The 19,511-nt window shown below is 48.5% G+C and overlaps 1 protein-coding gene across 9 annotated transcripts in view; it reads right to left on the bottom strand.

The window, feature by feature from the left end:
• Window positions 1–19,511, bottom strand: part of GARRE1 (granule associated Rac and RHOG effector 1) — an 80,938-nt gene that overhangs the window by 18,705 nt on the left and 42,722 nt on the right. For 8 of the 9 annotated variants that reach the window (XM_084770800.1, XM_084770807.1, XM_084770801.1 and 5 more), the window contains exons 3-8: window positions 15,106–15,306; window positions 6,672–6,812; window positions 5,667–5,762; window positions 5,379–5,540; window positions 4,187–4,345; window positions 1,621–1,718 (exon numbers count right to left, since the gene is read on the bottom strand). In XM_084770800.1, coding sequence (XP_084626926.1) covers window positions 1,621–1,718; window positions 4,187–4,345; window positions 5,379–5,540; window positions 5,667–5,762; window positions 6,672–6,812; window positions 15,106–15,306 — 857 coding nt within the window. The remainder of the gene's footprint in view (window positions 1–1,620; window positions 1,719–4,186; window positions 4,346–5,378; window positions 5,541–5,666; window positions 5,763–6,671; window positions 6,813–15,105; window positions 15,307–19,511) is intronic. The other variant, XM_084770808.1, reaches the window with a different exon arrangement.

Raw genomic sequence — 19,511 nt, 5'->3', positions numbered from 1 at the left:
CACCACGCTGGCAAAACTTTTAAAATGAGAATTTGAATTGGAAAATTTAATTGGAAATTCAGGAACTGCAAAATCTGACAGAAAGGTGAGCCTTTTAAGTTATTATTCCATAGGATGGTGGCATAAACAGGGCTGGAAGATAGCTCACTGGTTAACAAAACCTGCTGTAGAGGAGCCAGGATGAATTCACAGCATCCACAAAGTAGCTCTACCTATGATTTCAGTCCCAGGGACAGCAACACCCTCTTCTGATCCCTGAACGCACAAGGCATGCACGAGGCGCACATACATACATACAGGTTCTCACAGATACATATAAAAGTAAATAATCTTAAAAAAAAATCCCCTATCAATAATCTACCTACCTACCTTGATTACCACTGATTTTGGGACACTGTACTACTTCAATCATGCTAATGTCTTTAAACTTCTGGGCTGGAATTACAGAAAGTTGTGAGTGGCCTGTTATGGATGCTAGGAAGTGAACTCTGGTCCTCTGGAAGAACAGTGTTCTTAGCCACGGAGCCATCTCCTCAGTCCCCCACATTAATTTTTTTAAAACATGTATGTGGAGGTCAGTGGACAACCTGACGGGGAGTCCATTCTCTCCTCCCACCTGAGTAGGTTCTGGGGACTGAACTCTGGTCATTAGGTTTCGTGGCAAGTGCCTTTACTGGCTGAGCCATCTCTCTAATCTAGCCCTCGAAATCTCCATCCATCCATCCATCCATCCATTTATTTTGAGATGGTGTCTCATGTATTCCAGGCTGATCTGATCTTGCTTTGTAGTAGAGGACAACCTTGTAGCTAAGGTAAAAATGGCCTTGAACTTGTAATGCTCTTGAGTGCTGGGATTACAGGTATGCACTACCAAGCTCAGTTTTAAGTGATGCTGGGGACCAAACTCACGGTCATGCATTCTGGGCCAGTACTCTACAACCGAGCTACATCCCTGCGCAGCAAAGCCCATCCTTACGCACACTTCAAGGACAAATTCCTGGAGGTACAACTATGAACTGCCAGGGTCATGTCCCTCAGCTTCAGATACTCTATGATGTTGTCTCCAAAAAGCCTTGTGTGATTGTTTCTCAATCCAACAACCTCCTGGCTTGTTTCTATAGTCTAGCTCAAAGCAGTACTTCCCCATTATAACCCATTATCTTCTGAAGTATTATAAAATATAACCAACTAAACACGGCTCTATTTGTAGCCAGAATTTCAGTGAGCCTGGGTGTATAATGATATAGGCTCAAGGTCATCAGGGCTGTGACTGGAACAGATAAGACTTAAGAAAGAATTCTACAGTCTCTACTCCGCTTTAGAAAAATAATGGGTGATTTAATGGGAACAAAACACACTAAACCCTGTGGCTTCAGTAATAAGACAGCACTGCTCATTATGGTCTGTTACTTTTACTCCAGTGGCCTTCTGGTCAACGGGACTCTTTCTCAGGGGTCTTAGATTCTCCATCATAGACCAGTAACCAAGTCGAACAGAGCCCCACACGCCACTGCTACCTGCAAGGTGCATGCACAGCAAGCACTACTGTGCCATGCTGCATAGCAGTGAAAGATACGCAGCCTTCAGAGTTTAGGCTTCTGTTAAAAAGAGTCAAGTTACCACGTGGACGGGACTTGAACCACAATTCTGGAGCCTTCTAGACTGATCTGGGGTGCATAGGCTTCTTTATTTTCAATCTGTGCTGTGTCAACAACCACCTAGGAAAGAAACAAAGACATTTAGCAGGGTCAGAGAGAGTGTTCAGTGATCAGGCATCCAATGCATAAGCATGTCAGACGCTCGTGACTAGCAGAACTGCAGCACATCTGTACCAAGACCAGTGAGGCTCCCAGAGACAACAGCAAGTAATGATGACTGAGCACACCAAAGCCAGATTCTAACTGTGGGATCCATTCAGTTTACAGGCATTTCCCACACTGTAGCTGTGATAACTACAAACCACTCAAGAGGAGTGTGGCTGCATATGCCTGTCATACCAACACCTGTGAGGCTAAGGCAGACGGTGCATTGTGAGTGTGAGGGCTGTGATGCGTGGTCTTGTCTCAAGATGAAGAGAAAAACGAGACTGGAGAGCAGGCTCACATGTTGAGAACACACCACGCTCTTCCAGAAAACTCGAGTCCTAGCACCCACACAGGGCACTCACTACCTCTAACACCAGTTCCAGGAGATCCAATGCCCTCCTTTGGTTTTCAAAGGTACTGCAGGCGCTCCCCCCCCCCCTCTGTGTGTGTGTTTTGCTTCGTTTTTCGAGGCAAGGTTTCTCTGTGTAGTCTTGGCTGTCTTGTCCACCTGCCTCTGCCTCCTGAGTGCTGGGATGAAAGGCTTGTGCTACCAGACCCAGCCACACTCTTAATTTAAAATTAGGGTCCTAAAATGAAATTGTAAATGGAAGAGATAAAGGAAAAGACTAGATAAATAAAGAGAAGAAAGTGAAGAAGAAGGGAAAGCGAATTTTTTGTTTTAGGACTCTTTGTTGTTGTTGTTGTGTTTTGTTCTTTTTGGGGCAGAGTTTCGTTCTGTGTACAGCCCTGACTGTCCTGGAACTGACTTCGTAGAAAAAATGTCAGAGGCTGAACCACACTGGGCTTGGTGATGCAGACCCTTATGTAAGCTCCTTGCAAGGGTGAGGCAGAGAGACTGCAAATTCGAAGGCTGAGAATAAGGCTTGCAAGTAGAAAAACACATCTCCACTTCAGAAGAGGTCAAGCTACTCATGGGTGCTTCTCATGACTGCAAACCCAGCTTCTAGTGTGCTGTTTTCCACTGCTATAAACAGGGCTCTCACAGCTGGACCTTTGGACATTTCCTGTGCAAGAACAGCCTTTGTTGGAGCTGACAGGTGCTTCCTCTCTCCTCCTCCTGTGACTGTGGTCCTGAAGGTTCTTTGCCAGCTACACAAAGGGTCCTCCCATCAGAGGGCAGGGAAGTAAAACTCCTGGGTTCTGAGTATGACAGATTGCCCCCCTAGTTTACAGTGTTTTCTCAAAACAGCATTCTCCTGATGCACACTGTGCTCTGGAGAACATAGTGGCACTGAGCCCAGCCTCAGCTAACTGGTCTCTAGGAAGCTGGCTTGGTCTCTCTCTGGGTTAGCAGGGTGACTCCTGTTTCCTGCTTTTCCTTCTATTCAGATCTTCAAGGACGCGGAGCCCAGCTCTGTGGAGAGGTCCCCACCTGCAGCCCTTCCCTGAACTAGGCTGTCTGCAACCTAATCTTCAGGAAACAGAGATGAGTACCATCCTGATTTCTCCTTTTGAGAACGGAGCAGAAAGTAGACCATAAGGAGTAAACTTTTTTGTTGGATTTTTGGGAATGAGTCTCACTCTGTAACCCTGCTTAGCCTGGAACTACAGCTGTAGACCAGACTGGCGTCAAACCGACATTCTTCCTGCCTCTGCCTCCAGAGTGCTGTGTGCACCATCACTTCTGGCAAACTCTTTCAATTTTGAGCTCTCAGATTAGCTTCCTCTAACTTCTGGTTCAAATGCTCAGTCTTTCAAAAGGAGCCATGGCTAAAAGGTGGAATCAAGTAATACAAGCTACATGGGTCGACATGTCAGACAAACGCTAACAGTGATGAGAGATGCTGAGCTCTGGACCCACCCGAAGGTTTTTGTTTTTATTTTTATTTTTTCTGTTTTCCTTTCCCTTTCCACAGACAGGTAAAAAGAGTAAACCACTGTCCTGAAGTTCATAGTGTTGTTTTCTTGCAGGAAGAGATTTCAGTTTGGAAATGATTGGGTGCCCTGCCTCTCAAGTGGACTCTTGGAGAAGGTGAAACTGGGGCTGGTGGAAAGGTGAGAGGAATGAGCCACATGAAGGTCAGAGCGAACGAGCTGAGGAAAGAGGCATGAGACAGGAGGCCGGCAGCCTGGCTCACCTGAGCAACAGGAAACACCAGTGTTGCTGCACAACACTCCTTAGGCAGTGCCTCTTTCCTTAAGATGAGGAAAGCCTACACCACCACTCTGCATGTAGATTCCTAGCAAGTACAGGTTATCCGTGTATTAAAACAAACAATAGCAAAGCTTCCAGTCCTGAGGGAGAGAGGGGACTCCTATGTATCTCAGGTTGGCCTCAAACGCCTCCCTCCATATCTGAGCTCAGTGGTTTTGCATATGAGCCACCCCACCGGCTTCTCTAGTCTCTCAGATGTACTCACCAGCCCTGCCTGGCCAAACAGCAGCTGCACCGCAGTCTTGCAGGCGCCCCGCCATGTAGATGGGCACACCTGGTTCAGTACTTCCGTCACAGGAAGATCATCCCTAGGCGTGATTCCATTGTAGCAGCCCGCGTCCTTGATGAGCTGTAACATGGTATGCTATAGATTGACAGAGAGAGGACAGGTCACATCTCGGCACTCGATAGCTGACAAGGCTCCAAAGCTTACAGGAGTGCATTCCTACAGTCATCCTCAGAGCACCCTGGACACGCCCATGTCATGCCATTTGAAAACAAAGAGTTTCTGGGGCAGAATCTCACTGTGTGTCCTAGGCTGGCCTTAAACTCAGAGGTCTACCTGCCTCTGCCTCCAGAGTGCTAGGACTAAAGGTGTGTGCAGCCACACTTGGCCCAACCTCAACTTTTTTTTAAAGATGACAACACAGTCAGTGGAGAGGCTCTGCACCACACTGACCGGGCCCAAGTTCTAGCTCTCCTAATTTCTAATGTTACTTTGGGCCTCAGCTCCTTTGTCAAATTGGAACGGTGAGGGCGGGGGAATACCCGTGCCTCAAAGAGACACTGAATTAAATAAAACAATGCACGTGAAACACTTTTGCTGTATTTCCTGCGCCCATGATACTTCACACTAAGATCTCTGTTACTTAATTCTCAAAATTCCACCAGCAAACAGTAAGCATCAACAGTAGTTCATGGTGTACTCTAAAACTTTACCAACATTTGAACAAAATTACTAATAAAACATTCTTAGCAAATGTCTTACTATGTTCCCCAGAATGAGGTGTGACTTAGTGCTTCCTTTGCACGTGCCCTGAGTTCAACACTTAGCACCATACACAGCAAAGGAGGAGCCATCATAGGCCTGCACTTGGCCATCACTATACTTGGAAAAGTTAGAGCCTCGATAGCCACTTTGCTTGTTTTGGAAACAGGGTTTCTCTGTGTAGCCTTGGCTGTCCTGGACTCACTTTGTAGATCAGGCTGGCCTCCAACTCACAGCAATCTGCCTGCCTCTGCTTCCCCGAGTGCTGGGATCACAGGCGTATGCCACCACGCCCAGCTTCACTTTGTTTTTTAATCTACATTCTTCAAAAGCCCTTAAGTTCCTATTGTAGCTCTATTTCCAAGTTCATGCTCAATTGCTGAAACCCAAGGAATGCACAGAAAGCTACCGTCTTAAGCTTCAGATTGTCAGCAGCCGACTCATTAAAGGAGACCCCCTTCAGGAAGTGCGATCCTATCTGCACAGGGACCGTGGGAAGCTCACACTGCATGGGCTGTGGGGGTGTCTGCCTTCGCCCTGTCTGCTGAGCTTCCGCCTCACTGCAGCAGCCCTGGAAAAGGTTTGGAGAGGAGAGTGGAGGTGAGCCACGGCTCATGTAACAAAGCATCCAGTTCCCACAGAACTGAGTAAACAACTCCCACGCACTCCCAGAGGCACTATCGAGAAGTGAGTGTACCTGCAAACTTGCTTCAATGGCCTTCGGGTTTAGGTGGAAGCCAGCTTTCATGGCATATTCACAGTGGCCTAAGCTTTCCAAAGCTATTTTATATGCCTGCAAGAAGCAAGATTAGGAAGCAGATTAGAATATGGCAAAGTCCAACAAAAATAGAAACAAAATCTACAGTAGTCGGGTGCAGTGGTCATAACCCCAGCACTCAGGAGGCAGAGGCAGGCGGATCTCTATGAGCTCGAGGCCAGCCTGGTCTATATAGTGAGTCCAGGACAGCCAAGGCTACACAGAGAAACCCTGTATCAAAAAACCAAAAACAAAAAAATAAAAAACTACATTTGTGGGGAGTGGGTCTGGAAGAAGTTAGGAAAGGAGAATGGGGTGAATATGACCAAAATATACTGCATACATACATGAAATTCTCAAAAAATAAGCATATTAAGCTGGGAGTGGTGGCCTGTACCTTTAATCCCAGTACTTGGGAGGCAGAGGAAGGTGGATCTCTACAAGTTCAAGACCAGTCTGGTCTACAAATAGAGTCCAGAACAGCCAGGGCTGTGTTATACAGAGAAACTCTGTCTTGAAAAAACAACCGACCAAACATATTATGTTAAAATTCTTGATTCTTGTATAGTTATTGAGACTTGAGGACACATTATTATTTTGTTACCTTTTTAAGTGGTCCAATGTCATGACTCTAATCTTTCCGCTTGGTGAAATCATTTCTTTATGTGTCTATCAGTATTGAAACACTTACCAAGTCGGGTATGGTGGTGCACACCTGTAATCCAAGCACTCAGGGAGGCAGAGGCAGGTGGATTGCTGTGAGTTCCAGGCTAGCTGTTCTACAGAGTAAGTCCAGGACAGCCAGGGCTACACAGAGAGACCCTGTCTAAAAAAACCAAGAAAAAAAAAAAAAAGGAAGAAAACTAGAAGCCAATTAAAGACATTAACAAAAAGGAGGAAGAAGAGGAGAAGGGCGAGGAGGAAGAGGAGGACAGAGAGACTTACCTGCAAAGCACTGTCAATTTTTATGTTTAGCTCCTTTAGCTGGTGCTCAGGAATTGCTGCACTTTGAGAACAGAAGAGTTGTTGGACTTCGATTCCTGCCAGGCGCCCATCACAGCCCCTCTCTCTTAATCTAGATGTCGCCTATAACAGAAATAGAAACTAGTAGGTAAAGTAGGGCAATTCTAGTTACTAGTAAAACTGAAACAGTACCAGCAGCAACAAACCCCACACCTAGAATGAACTATGTAAGCTGGATAGACACTAGGAGTTTTGGACTGGTCACTACAAAGCCATTGTCTGACACGCTGCAGGCTTATGTGCTTGGGCTTTTTGGAAATGGTCTTACCATGTACCCGCCTGCCTTAGCCTCCTGTGCGCTGGGATTACAGGTCTGTACCGCCACGCCTGGCCAAGTAACACCGCTAGGAGTTAGTCCCTTCTTCTGCGTCAGGACAGGAATGTTGATATTTACAAAACTCACGGAACCACAGGAGAGAAAACTAGCCGCTTCAATGCTGTCAAGTTCAAGGCTTTCAGTTTCACACTGGCCTACCTGTCTAGCCAAGCCCCGACACCATCTGACTCTTTCTAAGAATCTTCCAGTGGAACATTGGGCCCACAGGAAGGAGCTGTGTTGGCTGCTGCCAGACACCACCCCAACCCCAGAGCATAAAGTCTGGTCCCTGACTTCCTGGAGATGAGGCCTCACTAGCCAAAAAGCTAAACAAAGAAAACAGCTAAGCCTGTAGTAGGAAGGAGCACAGCAGGCACTGAAAGTGGCTTTGAGGGGCCATCTTCGGTGGTCTACACCTATAATCCCCATACTCTAAGGCTGAAGTAAGGATGATGAGCTCCAGGCCAAACTGGGCTACAGAACAGAAGCCTGTCTCATAAAAAGACGGTCATGTTGAGATCTGGAACTGCATGGGCTCAGGGTGAGGGCATGTCACGGCACCAACAAGCCCCAATGCACACCAGGGGTCCCCAACAAAGAAACAAGACACTCCAAGGAACACCATGAAGTCCACAGATAAGCAAGGAAATGGCCAGTGGCAAGGCAAGAGTCTCACATGTCACAGTGAGAGGCCACATCTGCCCTGAACAAAATGAGAACAATGATCTCTGACTTTAAAATCAGAATGGTGAGGCAGAAACAGGAGAAAACAGTTCAGAGACCCCTTAAAAGTAGGGAGTAATAGTAGATAGGGACAGGTAGGGTGGGGTGGGGTGAGGTGGGGGAATGCGGGGCAGACCTGAGAGCATCTGGAGACCTGCAGAGCTTTCCTGAGGATGCAAATGGGTACGGACAGGATGGGAGGACTGAAAGGTCAGGCTCAGGGTTTGAAGGCACAGCCTAGTAGCAATGGCACCGCTGACGAGAACGGAGGTGGTATGGGGGAAACAGGTATGTGAGATGCTCAAACTGAGGCACCTGGGAAACCTAAGATAGGCAGCCACTTAACTTGGGGCCCTGGAGCCCACGGCCAGTGGGTTGGCCACAGACATCTGAAGCATTCCTCTGCACAGGAGTGGTCTAAGTCCTAACACTGGGCGGAGATCCCCTAGGGAGAAGGGAACCCAACACCAAGCCAGAGAGACTAACCGCAGAAGCTGTTCTGAGGAGAGGCAAGCAAAAGCAGATGAAGAAAGGATAGTTTGGAACAAAGAAGGCAACGTTTTCCTTACACTTAATTCTAACTGCTTATATGTATTTACTTAGCTATGAGTCTGGGACTGGGTACACGTTTGCCACATTGTGCAAGTAGAGATTGGAGAGCAACTTTTTGGGAATCAGTTCTTTCCTTCGACCCTATTCCACGGCAAAACTCATGTCATCAGGTTTCTGTGTAAACCCCTTTAACTGCTACACCATCTTGCTAATACATATTTATATACTTACAGTACTTTGTAAAAGGTCAAAGATTTATGTATTGAGGAAAAAAACAAAGAATATATGGGTTTCAGGATGAATAAAAACGGTGAGGAAAAGACTACTCCCAACGAGTTGGCTGTCAAAAGAGCAGAGAAACAGGGCAGCGCAGGTAGATTTTGAGTTGGAAGCACATTAGTGTTGAGAGAGAAAAGGCTAGGTACCATGGCAGACGCCAGTTCCTTGAGAATGGAAATAAGACGCTGCCAAGCAAAGCGCTGGACCTGAGAACAGGAAAGCTCCTCCGTGAAGGGGAGGGGCAAGCGGGATGGAGACGGAAGAAGAAAGGTTGCATCAGGGATTCCGCTTTCACGGGCAGTGTGGGGGAGGGCACCTGCAAAAGCAGCGGGCAGGACGGCACATGGGAGTAGGCAAGGAAGATGATCAGTGAGGTGGCACAGGTTTCAGAATATAAAGGGAGAATTCAGGAGGCGGGAGCCAGAAGCTGTAAGGACAGAGGGCTGCGGAGCCAGAAGACAGACAGAGGTCTGACCCACACCAGCAGTAGGGAGCGACAGGAACAGGTCCCACACCCACACAAGCTCCCATGGCCACTGAGGTTCTTCCTGAGGAAAGCCTTTTACATGAAAGAGAAAACCCAACAAAAAACAGCAGGAAAAAGGACTGAATATTAGAAAATCAGAAACAGGACAGTGCTGACACCGCAGCAATCCCATGGAAAGGGAAGAGAGAGAAGGCTACAATTTCATTTACTTTTGTTTTGTTTTGAGTCAGGGTAGCATGTATTCTAAGACAGCCTTGAACTCACTATGCAGGCAAAGCTGACCTTGAGCTCCTGATCCTCCTGCCTCACTCCCCAGTGCTGTGATACAAATGTTTGCTGCCGTGCCTGGTATAGGTCCTGTAAGATCCTCTAACAAAAGGCAATGTATTGCAACTTAACTGTGGGTGAGTCAAATTAGACATCATATAAGAAGCCGACATCCACTCCTTAACCATAGATGATTTGGTCCTCTTGGTTAAGCCTCAACTCAGAAGGTTTTCTTTTTCTTCCTCTCACTGGGAAAGGGCTGTGATCATGCTGCAAGAGGCCCGCTGACGTGCGACAGAAACGAAGCGCACAGCGTCAGGGCTGTGTACACTCCGCTGCTGGCCTGCAGGCCTGTGCAGTGCTCCTGCCTGCCCAGTGCAGCTTGTTGTGCTCAGGCCAAAGCCCACAGGACTGCGCTGCCCCTACAGTAACCGCGGCATTGGTCAGCGTGGCTTCTGTGAGCTGCTATGAGCTGCAAAACAACTCCTGTCTTAGGACCACAGCTGCCATCTTCCTGTCTCTCCCACTTGTCAAAGGCTGTGGTCATGGCTAAAGACATTTAGATAAGGCACTATCACTTTAATAAAAAGCAGATACAGACTTACTCTAAAAAAGAAATGAAAACACCAAATGGGAGGGGGGGAACACCTAAAGGCCTCAAGCCTAGATGGGATGCAAGATAGTTTTAAGTGCATCGGGGCTACTAGCAACACAGATTTAAGGAGCGTCGCCAACATGGTCAAGGGCTGAGGCCGAGCCCTGCTGTGTCAACATCGCTGTGAGCTGTGGGCCTGATTTCAAGGTCTGAATGAAGCCTGGGATCTGGCTTCTGCAGTAACTGCAGCAGCTCTGGGCACTGCTCTTGTTGAGGTCCTGGAAACAGCCTCCGCCTCCTGCCTCACGCACAGCACTGATGAGGCTACCAAGTAGACCAGGCTCCTCAGCCTCTTCACCTGCAGGAACAGCACTCTCAGGTTCTTCAGGGTAATGGAATGTTGTTGTTGTTGTTGTTGTTGTTTGTTTTTCCAGACAGGATTTCTCTGTGTAAGAGCTCTGGCTGTCCTGGAACTCACTCTGTAGACAAGGCTGGTCTCAAACTCAGGGAGATCCACCTGCCTCTGCCTCCCAAGTGCTGGGATTAAAGGCCTGGCTTTGTAATGGAAATTTTAAGATAAAAAGTTCATACACATTAGCATGCACATTTAAAATGTTTATAAGATACATGCTGCCACTGATGAAGACTCTAACTCAAAAAACAAACCAAGGCTGGAGAGATGGCTCAGAGGTTTAAGAGCACCCAAGTTCAATTCTCAGCATCCTCATGGCAGCTCACAACCATTTGTAACTTCAGTTCTAGGGAAACTGATACTCTCTTTTGGTTGCCCTTCTCAGAGACTGCACACGCAGTGCACTAACATATGTGAAGGCAAAACACCTATACACATTAATAATAAATAAGTAAGTGCGGCATGGTGATAGACACCTGTAACCCCAACCCTCGGGAGGCTGAGGCAGAAGCACTGTGAGTGTGAGGCCTGCCTGGGCTGGACAGCAAGAGCCTAGCTCAAAAGAATGAGAAAGAGAAGGGGTTAAGAGAAGGGAGGGAAGAGACAGATTGACTTTATAAAGAGCAATTTCTTTCTTTTCTTCTAACTTGTTCTACACGTGTGTGTCCAAGTGCTTGTGTTTCTGTGTTGAGTGTGTGCACACACTCATGTACGTTGGGACAATCAGACTTGATGGCAAACACCTTCACCAACTGAGCCACCTTGCCAGCCAGAAAACTGCTTCTGATTTGTTTACATCCAAGTTTAAGTTCTGGGTGTAGAGTGGTTCTCAACCTTCCTAATGCTGCTCAACCCTTTAATACAGTTCCTTAGGTTGTGGTGAGCCCAATCATAAAATTATTTCATTGCTACTTCATAACTGTAACTTAGCTACTGTTATGAATTGTAATGTAAATATCTTTGTTTTTAGATGGTCTTTTGGTGCCCTGTGACAGGGTCCTTTAACCGAACCACTGGACTAGGGAACGCCATGCTAGAGGCCAAAGGAGCAACTGTACTGTAGGCAGGATGCCCCAGGAAAAAGACTTGGAGATGGCCTGCAGCCCTGAGGTTGTGTGGGAATCACAAGTCCCCAGAGAGAAATGCTCACTGTATGCTGGAATGTCCCTTCCCCTATAGCTCACTGTGCACTGGCATGTCCCCTCCCCACAGCTCACTGTGTACTGGCATGTCCCCTCCCCACAGCTCACTGTGCACTGGCATGTCCCCTCCCCACAGCACACTGTGCACTGGCATGTCCCCTCCCCACAGCTCACTGTGCACTGGCATGTCCCCTCCCCACAGCTCACTGTGCACTGGCATGTCCCCTCCCCACAGCTCACTGTGCACTGGCATGTCCCCTCCCCACAGCTCACTGTGCACTGGCATGTCCCCTCCCCACAGCTCACTGTGCACTGGCATGTCCCCTCCCCACAGCTCACTGTGCACTGGCATGTCCCCTCCCCACAGCTCACTGTGCACTGGCATGTCCCCTCCCCACAGCTCACTGTGCACTGGCATGTCCCCTCCCCACAGCTCACTGTGCACTGGCATGTCCCCTCCCCACAGCTCACTGTGCACTGGCATGTCCCCTCCCCACAGCTCACTGTGCACTGGCATGTCCCCTCCCCACAGCTCACTGTGCACTGGCATGTCCCCTCCCCACAGTTCACTGTATACTGGCATGTCCCCTCCCCACAGCTCACTGTGCACTGGCATGTCCCCTCCCCACAGCTCACTGTGTACTGGCAGGTCCCCTCCCCACAGCTCACTGTGCACTGGCATGTCCCCTCCCCACAGCTCACTGTGCACTGGCATGTCCCCTCCCCACAGCTCACTGTGCACTGGCATGTCCCCTCCCCACAGCTCACTGTGCACTGGCATGTCCCCTCCCCACAGCTCACTGTGTATTGGCATGTCCCCTCCCCACAGCTCACTGTGCACTGGCATGTCCCCTCCCCACAGCTCACTGTGCACTGGCATGTCCCCTCCCCACAGCACACTGTGCACTGGCATGTCCCCTCCCCACAGCTCACTGTGCACTGGCATGTCCCCTCCCCACAGCTCACTGTGCACTGGCATGTCCCCTCCCCACAGCTCACTGTATACTGGCATGTCCCCTCCCCACAGCTCACTGTATACTGGCATGTCCCCTCCCCACAGCTCACTGTGCACTGGCATGTCCCCTCCCCACAGCTCACTGTGTACTGGCATGTCCCCTCCCCACAGCTCACTGTGCACTGGCATGTCCCCTCCCCACAGCTCACTGTGTACTGGCATGTCCCCTCCCCACAGCTCACTGTGTACTGGCAGGTCCCCTCCCCATATCCGACCACCATGCCATTCCATAGCTCTCCTGCTTCTCTACCCACAAGTGAAGCTGTGCTGAGAAGCAGCTGATCTTTACAAAACGGAAGGCTTCACATGTCAAATAAATTAACAGGAGAATGGCTCAAATCACAGGCAAAGCAAGTGATAAAACGAGGATCCTGGCTATTGGACAGCTAAGTGCCTCTTTCTATTTACTTTTCTCAAGTTTGGAGCCAGCATATATAGAATGGGCTTCCCCACAGCACTTGGATGCATCTGCCACGGCACTCTGCTCGGACTCTGTCCTCTCCTGCTCCCCCACGCCTGCCTGCACCCCTTGCTGAGCCTCCTTTTGCTTTCACACGCGTCTTGTATGACTTCCTTCTTTCCTCCTGCCCAAGATCTCTTCCTTCCCATCTCTCATGGCCCCTTTCATCAGAAAAACACAGAGAGACTGTATACACACACGGAAACTTCAATCTAGGTTCTGCAAATCAGAAAAGATACGTTGTGTTTGTCTTTCTGGGTGTGGCTTAAGAATCTTTTTACAAGCCAGAGTGGTGTACACCTTTAACCCCAGCACTTAAGAGGCAGAGGTAAGTGGATCTCTGTGAGTTCAAGGCCAGTCAAAGCTACAGAGAAAACCTCCTCTCGAAAAACGAAAGGGGGGAAATCTTTTTACAAATGTTGAATTTGTGTGTTTAAAAGGGTGCACTCCCAGAAGGCAGAGGTGTCAGTAGGCGCCCTCCTCTACCCTCCTCGCTGTCACATTCCTTTGCAGCACAGTCTATCCCTGAGCTTGAGGATCACTATGATTTTTAAGGATTTTGTGGGGTGTGTTTTGTTTTTTCAAGATAGGGTTTCTCTGTGTAGCCTTGGTTGTCATGGACTCACTTTGTAGACCGGGCTGGCCTCAAACTCACAGCGATCTGCCTGCCTCTGCCTGAGTGCTGGGATTACAGTGTTGTAGTTGGCTATGCTGACAAACTCCAGTGACCCACCTCTCTCCACCCCAGTCAGAACTAGGGATCCAAACTCCAGCCCTCATGGTTGCAGAGCAAGAAGTACAAAGACTCCGAACACTTGTAAGAGAAGAAGATGGTGGCTACAGAAGCAGCTCAAACTTGTAATTCCAGCCATTGGAGGGAGAAGAAGGAAGAACTGCCAGGAGTCAGAGGCCAGTCTGGGCAGTGGAGTGAGAATTTATCTCAAAAATAACAATGGGCTGGAGAGATAGTTCAGAGATTAAAGCTGTGTAGTGCCATCGCAGAGGATCTGAATTGAGTTCCTAGCATCCACAGCACGCACAGCCCACAACCATGTCTAAATACAGCGTCAGGGGGTCTCATGCTTCCTTCTGGCTCCACAGGCACCTGCACTCACATGCACACACACGCCCTCACCCCTCACCACGCATTTCTCTCTCTCTCTCTCTCTCTCTCTCTCTCTCTCTCTCTCTCTCTCTCTCTCTCTCACACACACACACACACACACACACACGTTAAAATCAATGTTTAAAAAAAAACAATAGCTGGATGATGGTGGCACACCCCTTTAATCCCAGCACTTGAGAAACAGAGGTAATGGGATCTACAAAGTGAGCTCCAGGACATCCAGGGCTACACAGAGAAACTCTGTCTTGAGAAACAAATATAAATAGGGCAAGGTGGTACTCGTCTGTAATCCCTGCACTCAGGAGGGAGAGGCAGGTGGATCTCTGTGAGTTTGGGGCCAGCCTGGTCTACAAAGTGAGTCCAGGACAGCCAGGAATACACACAGAGAAACTCTGTCTAAACAAGCAAACAAATAAAAACAACCACAACAAAACACCCCCAAAGAGGGCTTAGGATGTAGCTCAGTTTGTGGAGTGCTTCTATAGCATGGACAATGTCCCAGTCCAACCTCAGGACCATATAAACCAGCCATGGCAGCATATTCCTGAAGCCCTAGTATCTGTGAGGTCCATCTTGCCAAACAAACCCTCCTGTTACCCAGCCTACCTGGCTGCCTACTGAGTGCTGACCGTCCTAGTCAGCTCCACTGTGCCACTCCTGACTTAGGTGTGATCTTTCTCGCATGCGCGCCTCTTTTTCGCACCACTCCCACTCAGAAGCAGGGCTCTTCCTCTAGGTCTGAGCAGCTCCTGTGCCCTCTATACCCTGTTCTTCTAAGTCTCTCTCTGCAGGTATCATCCTAGTGCCTGGCACGCGCCTGACTCAAAGCAGGCATTTTTAAAGACATTTGCTGTCACAAGACTATGCAAGTGCTGAGTTTACAACTTAATGTCTAAAGCAAGCGGCTCTTCTGGAAGCCGACAGACAAAGAACCCGGCAGCCTCTTCTGTTGGAACACAGCCAACTCTCCCAGGTCAGTTACCTCAGCAGCCCCCCGCCAGGATCGCACAGCTTCCTCCAGTTCGGGTGTGTGGCCCACGCCAGACAGACTGCCGCTGTTCTTTTTTTCTGGCACAACTACCTCGGCAAAGCAAGAGTGAGCCACCGGCTGGACTTTCTGCAAGGCGTGAGTCAAAAACTGGAAATGGACTTGCACCACTGTCAAGAAACATCGCCCCAACACCTGTGAAAACAAGAGAGCCAGGGACTTTAGGCTGGGGGTTGCTTGTGGATCAGTAGGAGAAATTCTCAAATGTCAACAGATTTGTAATCATAAAAGCATGCAATGCTAAAAAGTCCCCCTGCTTTAAGAGTGCCTGCCTCCCGGGCCTTGGTACTAGACGTTTAGAAGTCAGAACATTTCTAAGCAAGCGGCAAGCCTCAGGCATGAATGGGTCTTCCGACTTCCCACCAGCTGCCCTCGCTTCCCTCTCGTCTAGACTGTCTTTGAGCTCCTGCTGGGCCAGAGCCATTCATAATCTCAATTATGGCCACAGAGTGTTCAGAACGCGAAGGGAAAGTCATGGCATGTGACTAAAAATCTGAAAGGTTAGTCTGACCGAGAAGAAAACATTCCATTGGAAATTAAACCCAAAGATACTGGTTGTTTCAGGGCTGTGCTAATATTGTTATGAATAGAGATGTCTGTCTTGTTCCTACTTTTATGAAACAAAGCTGACAGACCAGTCTTCAAGGAGTCAATACAACACGGGAGACAATTCTATCAGCAGGGCAGAACCCACTAACCCCCCCACATACAAGCTGTTACATGGGTGATTAATAATTCAAATAGGGTCTCACTACAGAGCGCTGGCTATCCTGGCTTATTCTATAGGTTGGCCTGGAACTCACAGACATCTGCCTGCCTCTGCCTCCCCAGTGCTGGAATTAAAAGCGTATGCCATCATATCCAGCTGGAAATTCACTTCTTTTTCAAACAATGAATATGCCAGATATAGTGATGCATTCAGGTAATTCTAGCATTTGAGAGGCTTACATAGGTGTATCCTGAGTTCAAGACCAGCCTGGCCTACAAAGAGAGTTAGAAGCCAGTCGTGGCCACAGAGTAAGCCCCTGCTTCAAAACAATAATAACAGAAGCCAAACCCCTACTGCTAATAGACAAGTGTTTCAAATTGTTAGCCCTAAGGACATTTTTTGTTTGTTGGTTTGGTTTGGTTTTTCGAGACAAGGTCTCTCTGTGTAGCCTTGGCTATCCCAGACTTACACAGTAGACCAGGCTTGCCTCTGCCTCCCAAGTGCTGAGATTAAAGGCATGAGGCAACTCTCCCGCCCTTCCTTTTCTTTATGTTTTTAGTGGTGCTCAGAGAATCAATCCCAGGGCCTGGAACAGAACAAGGAAGAGCTAACATCCTCAGCTCTTTTTATCTTTGTACTTTAAGACAGGAGGGTCTCACTAAATAGCTCAGGCTGGCTTTGAACTTGCAATCCTCCTGCCTCAGCCTCCTGAGTTTCTTCGATTTCAGGAGTGCACAACTCCTAGTCTGTTTTTTTGTTTTGTTTTTGTTTTTGTTTTTTTGGGTTTTTGAGACAGGGCTTCTCTGTGTAGCCCTAAACCAGGCTGGCCTCGAACTCACAGAATCCGCCTGCCTTTGCCTCCCTGAGTGCTGGGATTGCAGGTGTGCACCATCACGCCCTGCAGTCAGTCTGGCTTTTTAAGTTGGGCAACCATAGCTATGATGTGTTTGTTATGCTTCTGTTTCTCTATTTAAAGCAGAAAGAGAAACTGCTAGCTGCAAAGACACTGAGGTTAGAGAGCTGAAAGTTCAAAGCCAGCTTGGGCATTTGGTGAGACCCTATCTCAAAATACAAAAGAAGCTCCAACTATCTGCAAAGTTTTCTACAAAGATCTAACACCCATGCTCTAACCCCACCTCATCAGGAAGACTTGGCCACATCAGTCAGATGCTGCCCTTTACTACAAACCCAATCCAGCCTCACACATCAGAGCTATTTAGTAAAGAAACTATGACTGGTCAGCTCCCAATGTCATACCTACTCCCTCTGATTGACTTTTCTGCTGTGGAAATCACCAGAGCAAACAAGCCAATGAACAGTTTCACCCAAAACCCAAGCAAACAAACAAAAAGCTCACACCAAAGTGTCCACCCTCTGTAGTAAGCAGCTAACTCCCAGCCAAACTCCACGCAACCCTCCTGGGTTTCCTCTGTCCCTTGCCTCAGAGCTCCTGCCCACCAAGGCTATGGCTATGAAGGGCAGCGTGAGGGACACAGAGGGAGCACACCTAAGGATGTAGCTGGAGACACCTGACATGAATAAACACCATCTTCTAGTACCGAACACACCACCAGTCCACGTTAACTGCGCATTCAGCATGTGCCTGGTCTACACTACAGACTTCATATGGGTTGCCTCACAAGCCCAGGACACCCCTATGAAGTAATCTCTATTTTCCAGAGAGGAAGGACATGGAGGCTGACAACTTATGAAACTAAACACAAAAGTTATGTCACAAAATGGATGGGCAGGGAGTCTCTTCACTCAGTGTTCAGTTTCTAAGCTTTTAGCCAGGGTGCCCCACTGCCTTCAATGGGCAGAGGCTGGCAGCACTGAGGCCGGGCACATAACAGAAGTTCAGTCTTGACTGGCACTGGCTGAGGGCACCAGGAAGCTCCCCACAGTGCAGACACAGAGGAGGAGGGCTGGCTCCTCCAGGACACACCCTCTCTCCTCTTCCTTGGCCTCTTGGCAAGCTCTGGGAGAAGGAAAACAAGGAGAAGTGAAGATGCCACGCTGGTCACAGTCTCACAGCTTCTGACCAATGAACATGACTTACTCCTTCTAGTAATAAATATGTAACATGTGAATGCCTAGTATGTACAAAGCTCGAGAACCCTGAGGTGCATAGGAAGGAAAACGGGAAAGTCCCTGTGCTCACGAGGGCTACATACTAACGGGGCTAGGAGGGACAGCAAAGCCATAAATAGACACCCAAGGTCAGATGCAGCTGGACAAGGAAGCTGCCTGGCAGGTGGTGAGGAAAAGGCTCTCTGAGGACAGAAGAAGGAAGAAAGCTTCAGCTCCCACTCTGAGTGGCAGGGAAGCCTGGTGTCTGCGTCACAGAAGCGTGGGGCTGAGCCGGGTCCCCCCGCAGCACTGCTGGGCCGCAGGAGGAGAGGTGCCAGGAGTTTTATAAAGGGCTATCATCAGCTGTCGCTGGTGTTCATCCTGTGCTTGACCTCAGATGAGTCATTTATCTACAGCTCTTCTCTATAAGAATGCCCCCTTCTTTCCCACGATGTGTAAAGCATCAACCCAGACTATGATCATGACCAAATACACGTCGTAAATGATTAATTAAAGGCCAACCCAAGCAGTGGTTACCCAGGGCCTTGCAAATTGGTTTCAGTGACCACTTACTCTAAAATGCCACCTTGAGGAACAGACACATAAGCATCACCCTCTCAGAGGACAGAGCTCCTGTCTCTGCCTACGCTTTATCTCAGCTCAGCCCTCAACCCCCATGACAGACCTCACCCTCCTTGACTCAGGGATGGGCCAGTTCTTGAGGACTGTCCTCACACAGGTTGGGAAGAGTGTGCCCCAGGATCACAGACAGCTCTCTTAGTTCACAGAGAAACTTTAGACTCGGGGCAGACGGGGTAAGCTGAGAATGGGTGAGTGAACAGTCAAGGACCGGTACTTAAATTTAAAATACCACTGGAGCTCCACCAACAGCCACCACCTTAACCCACAACAGGAGCACCATATGTGGTAGAGTAACCCTGTAGAAAATGTGAGCAATTTCCCCATTTTACAGATGACAAAAACAGGCTTAAGAAGACAAACATGCTTAATGTAGGTTTGAGTAAGGATTTGAAACCAGCTCTGTCTCACTCGAAAAGCCATTTCTGAGCAGCAGGCTGCCCTGCCGGCCAGTGACGAGATCCAGGATGTAACAACAATAGGGTGTAGGTACTAAAGAGAAGACATTCTGGAAAGCAGATAATCATCAGACATCTCCTGAGACAGACCCATTTACCGGGAATTTCTGATGGCCAAGAAGGATGTGTCCTAAGCCTGGTGCCATGGTACATGCCTGTAAGCCTCGCACTCAGGTCACTGAGACAAGAGGTCCACAGGGGCCACAGAGTAAGACAGCGCAGCGGAGCACATGAGCCTCCTCTTCTCTCGTACTGTAGCACAGTGTCTACCAAGCATGCTGTGGTCCTGGGGCCAACCAGAGCGCCCTTTATTCTTGGTGTATTTGGTGGTTGTTGTTGTTGTTAATATTTTATCTTAATGTGTGTGTTTGCCTACATATTTATATGTACACCATGTATACACCCAGTACCTGAAAAGGCCACAAGAGGTGTTGGATCCCTTGGAACTGGAATTGCAAACAGTT

Source organism: Acomys minous (genome assembly GCF_964271855.1).
Source record: "Acomys minous genome assembly, chromosome: 20".
Lineage (NCBI taxonomy): Eukaryota > Metazoa > Chordata > Mammalia > Rodentia > Muridae > Acomys > Acomys minous.
The sequence above is the reverse complement of the archived record's forward strand: the minus strand, read 5'-3'. Positions and strand labels throughout refer to the sequence as shown.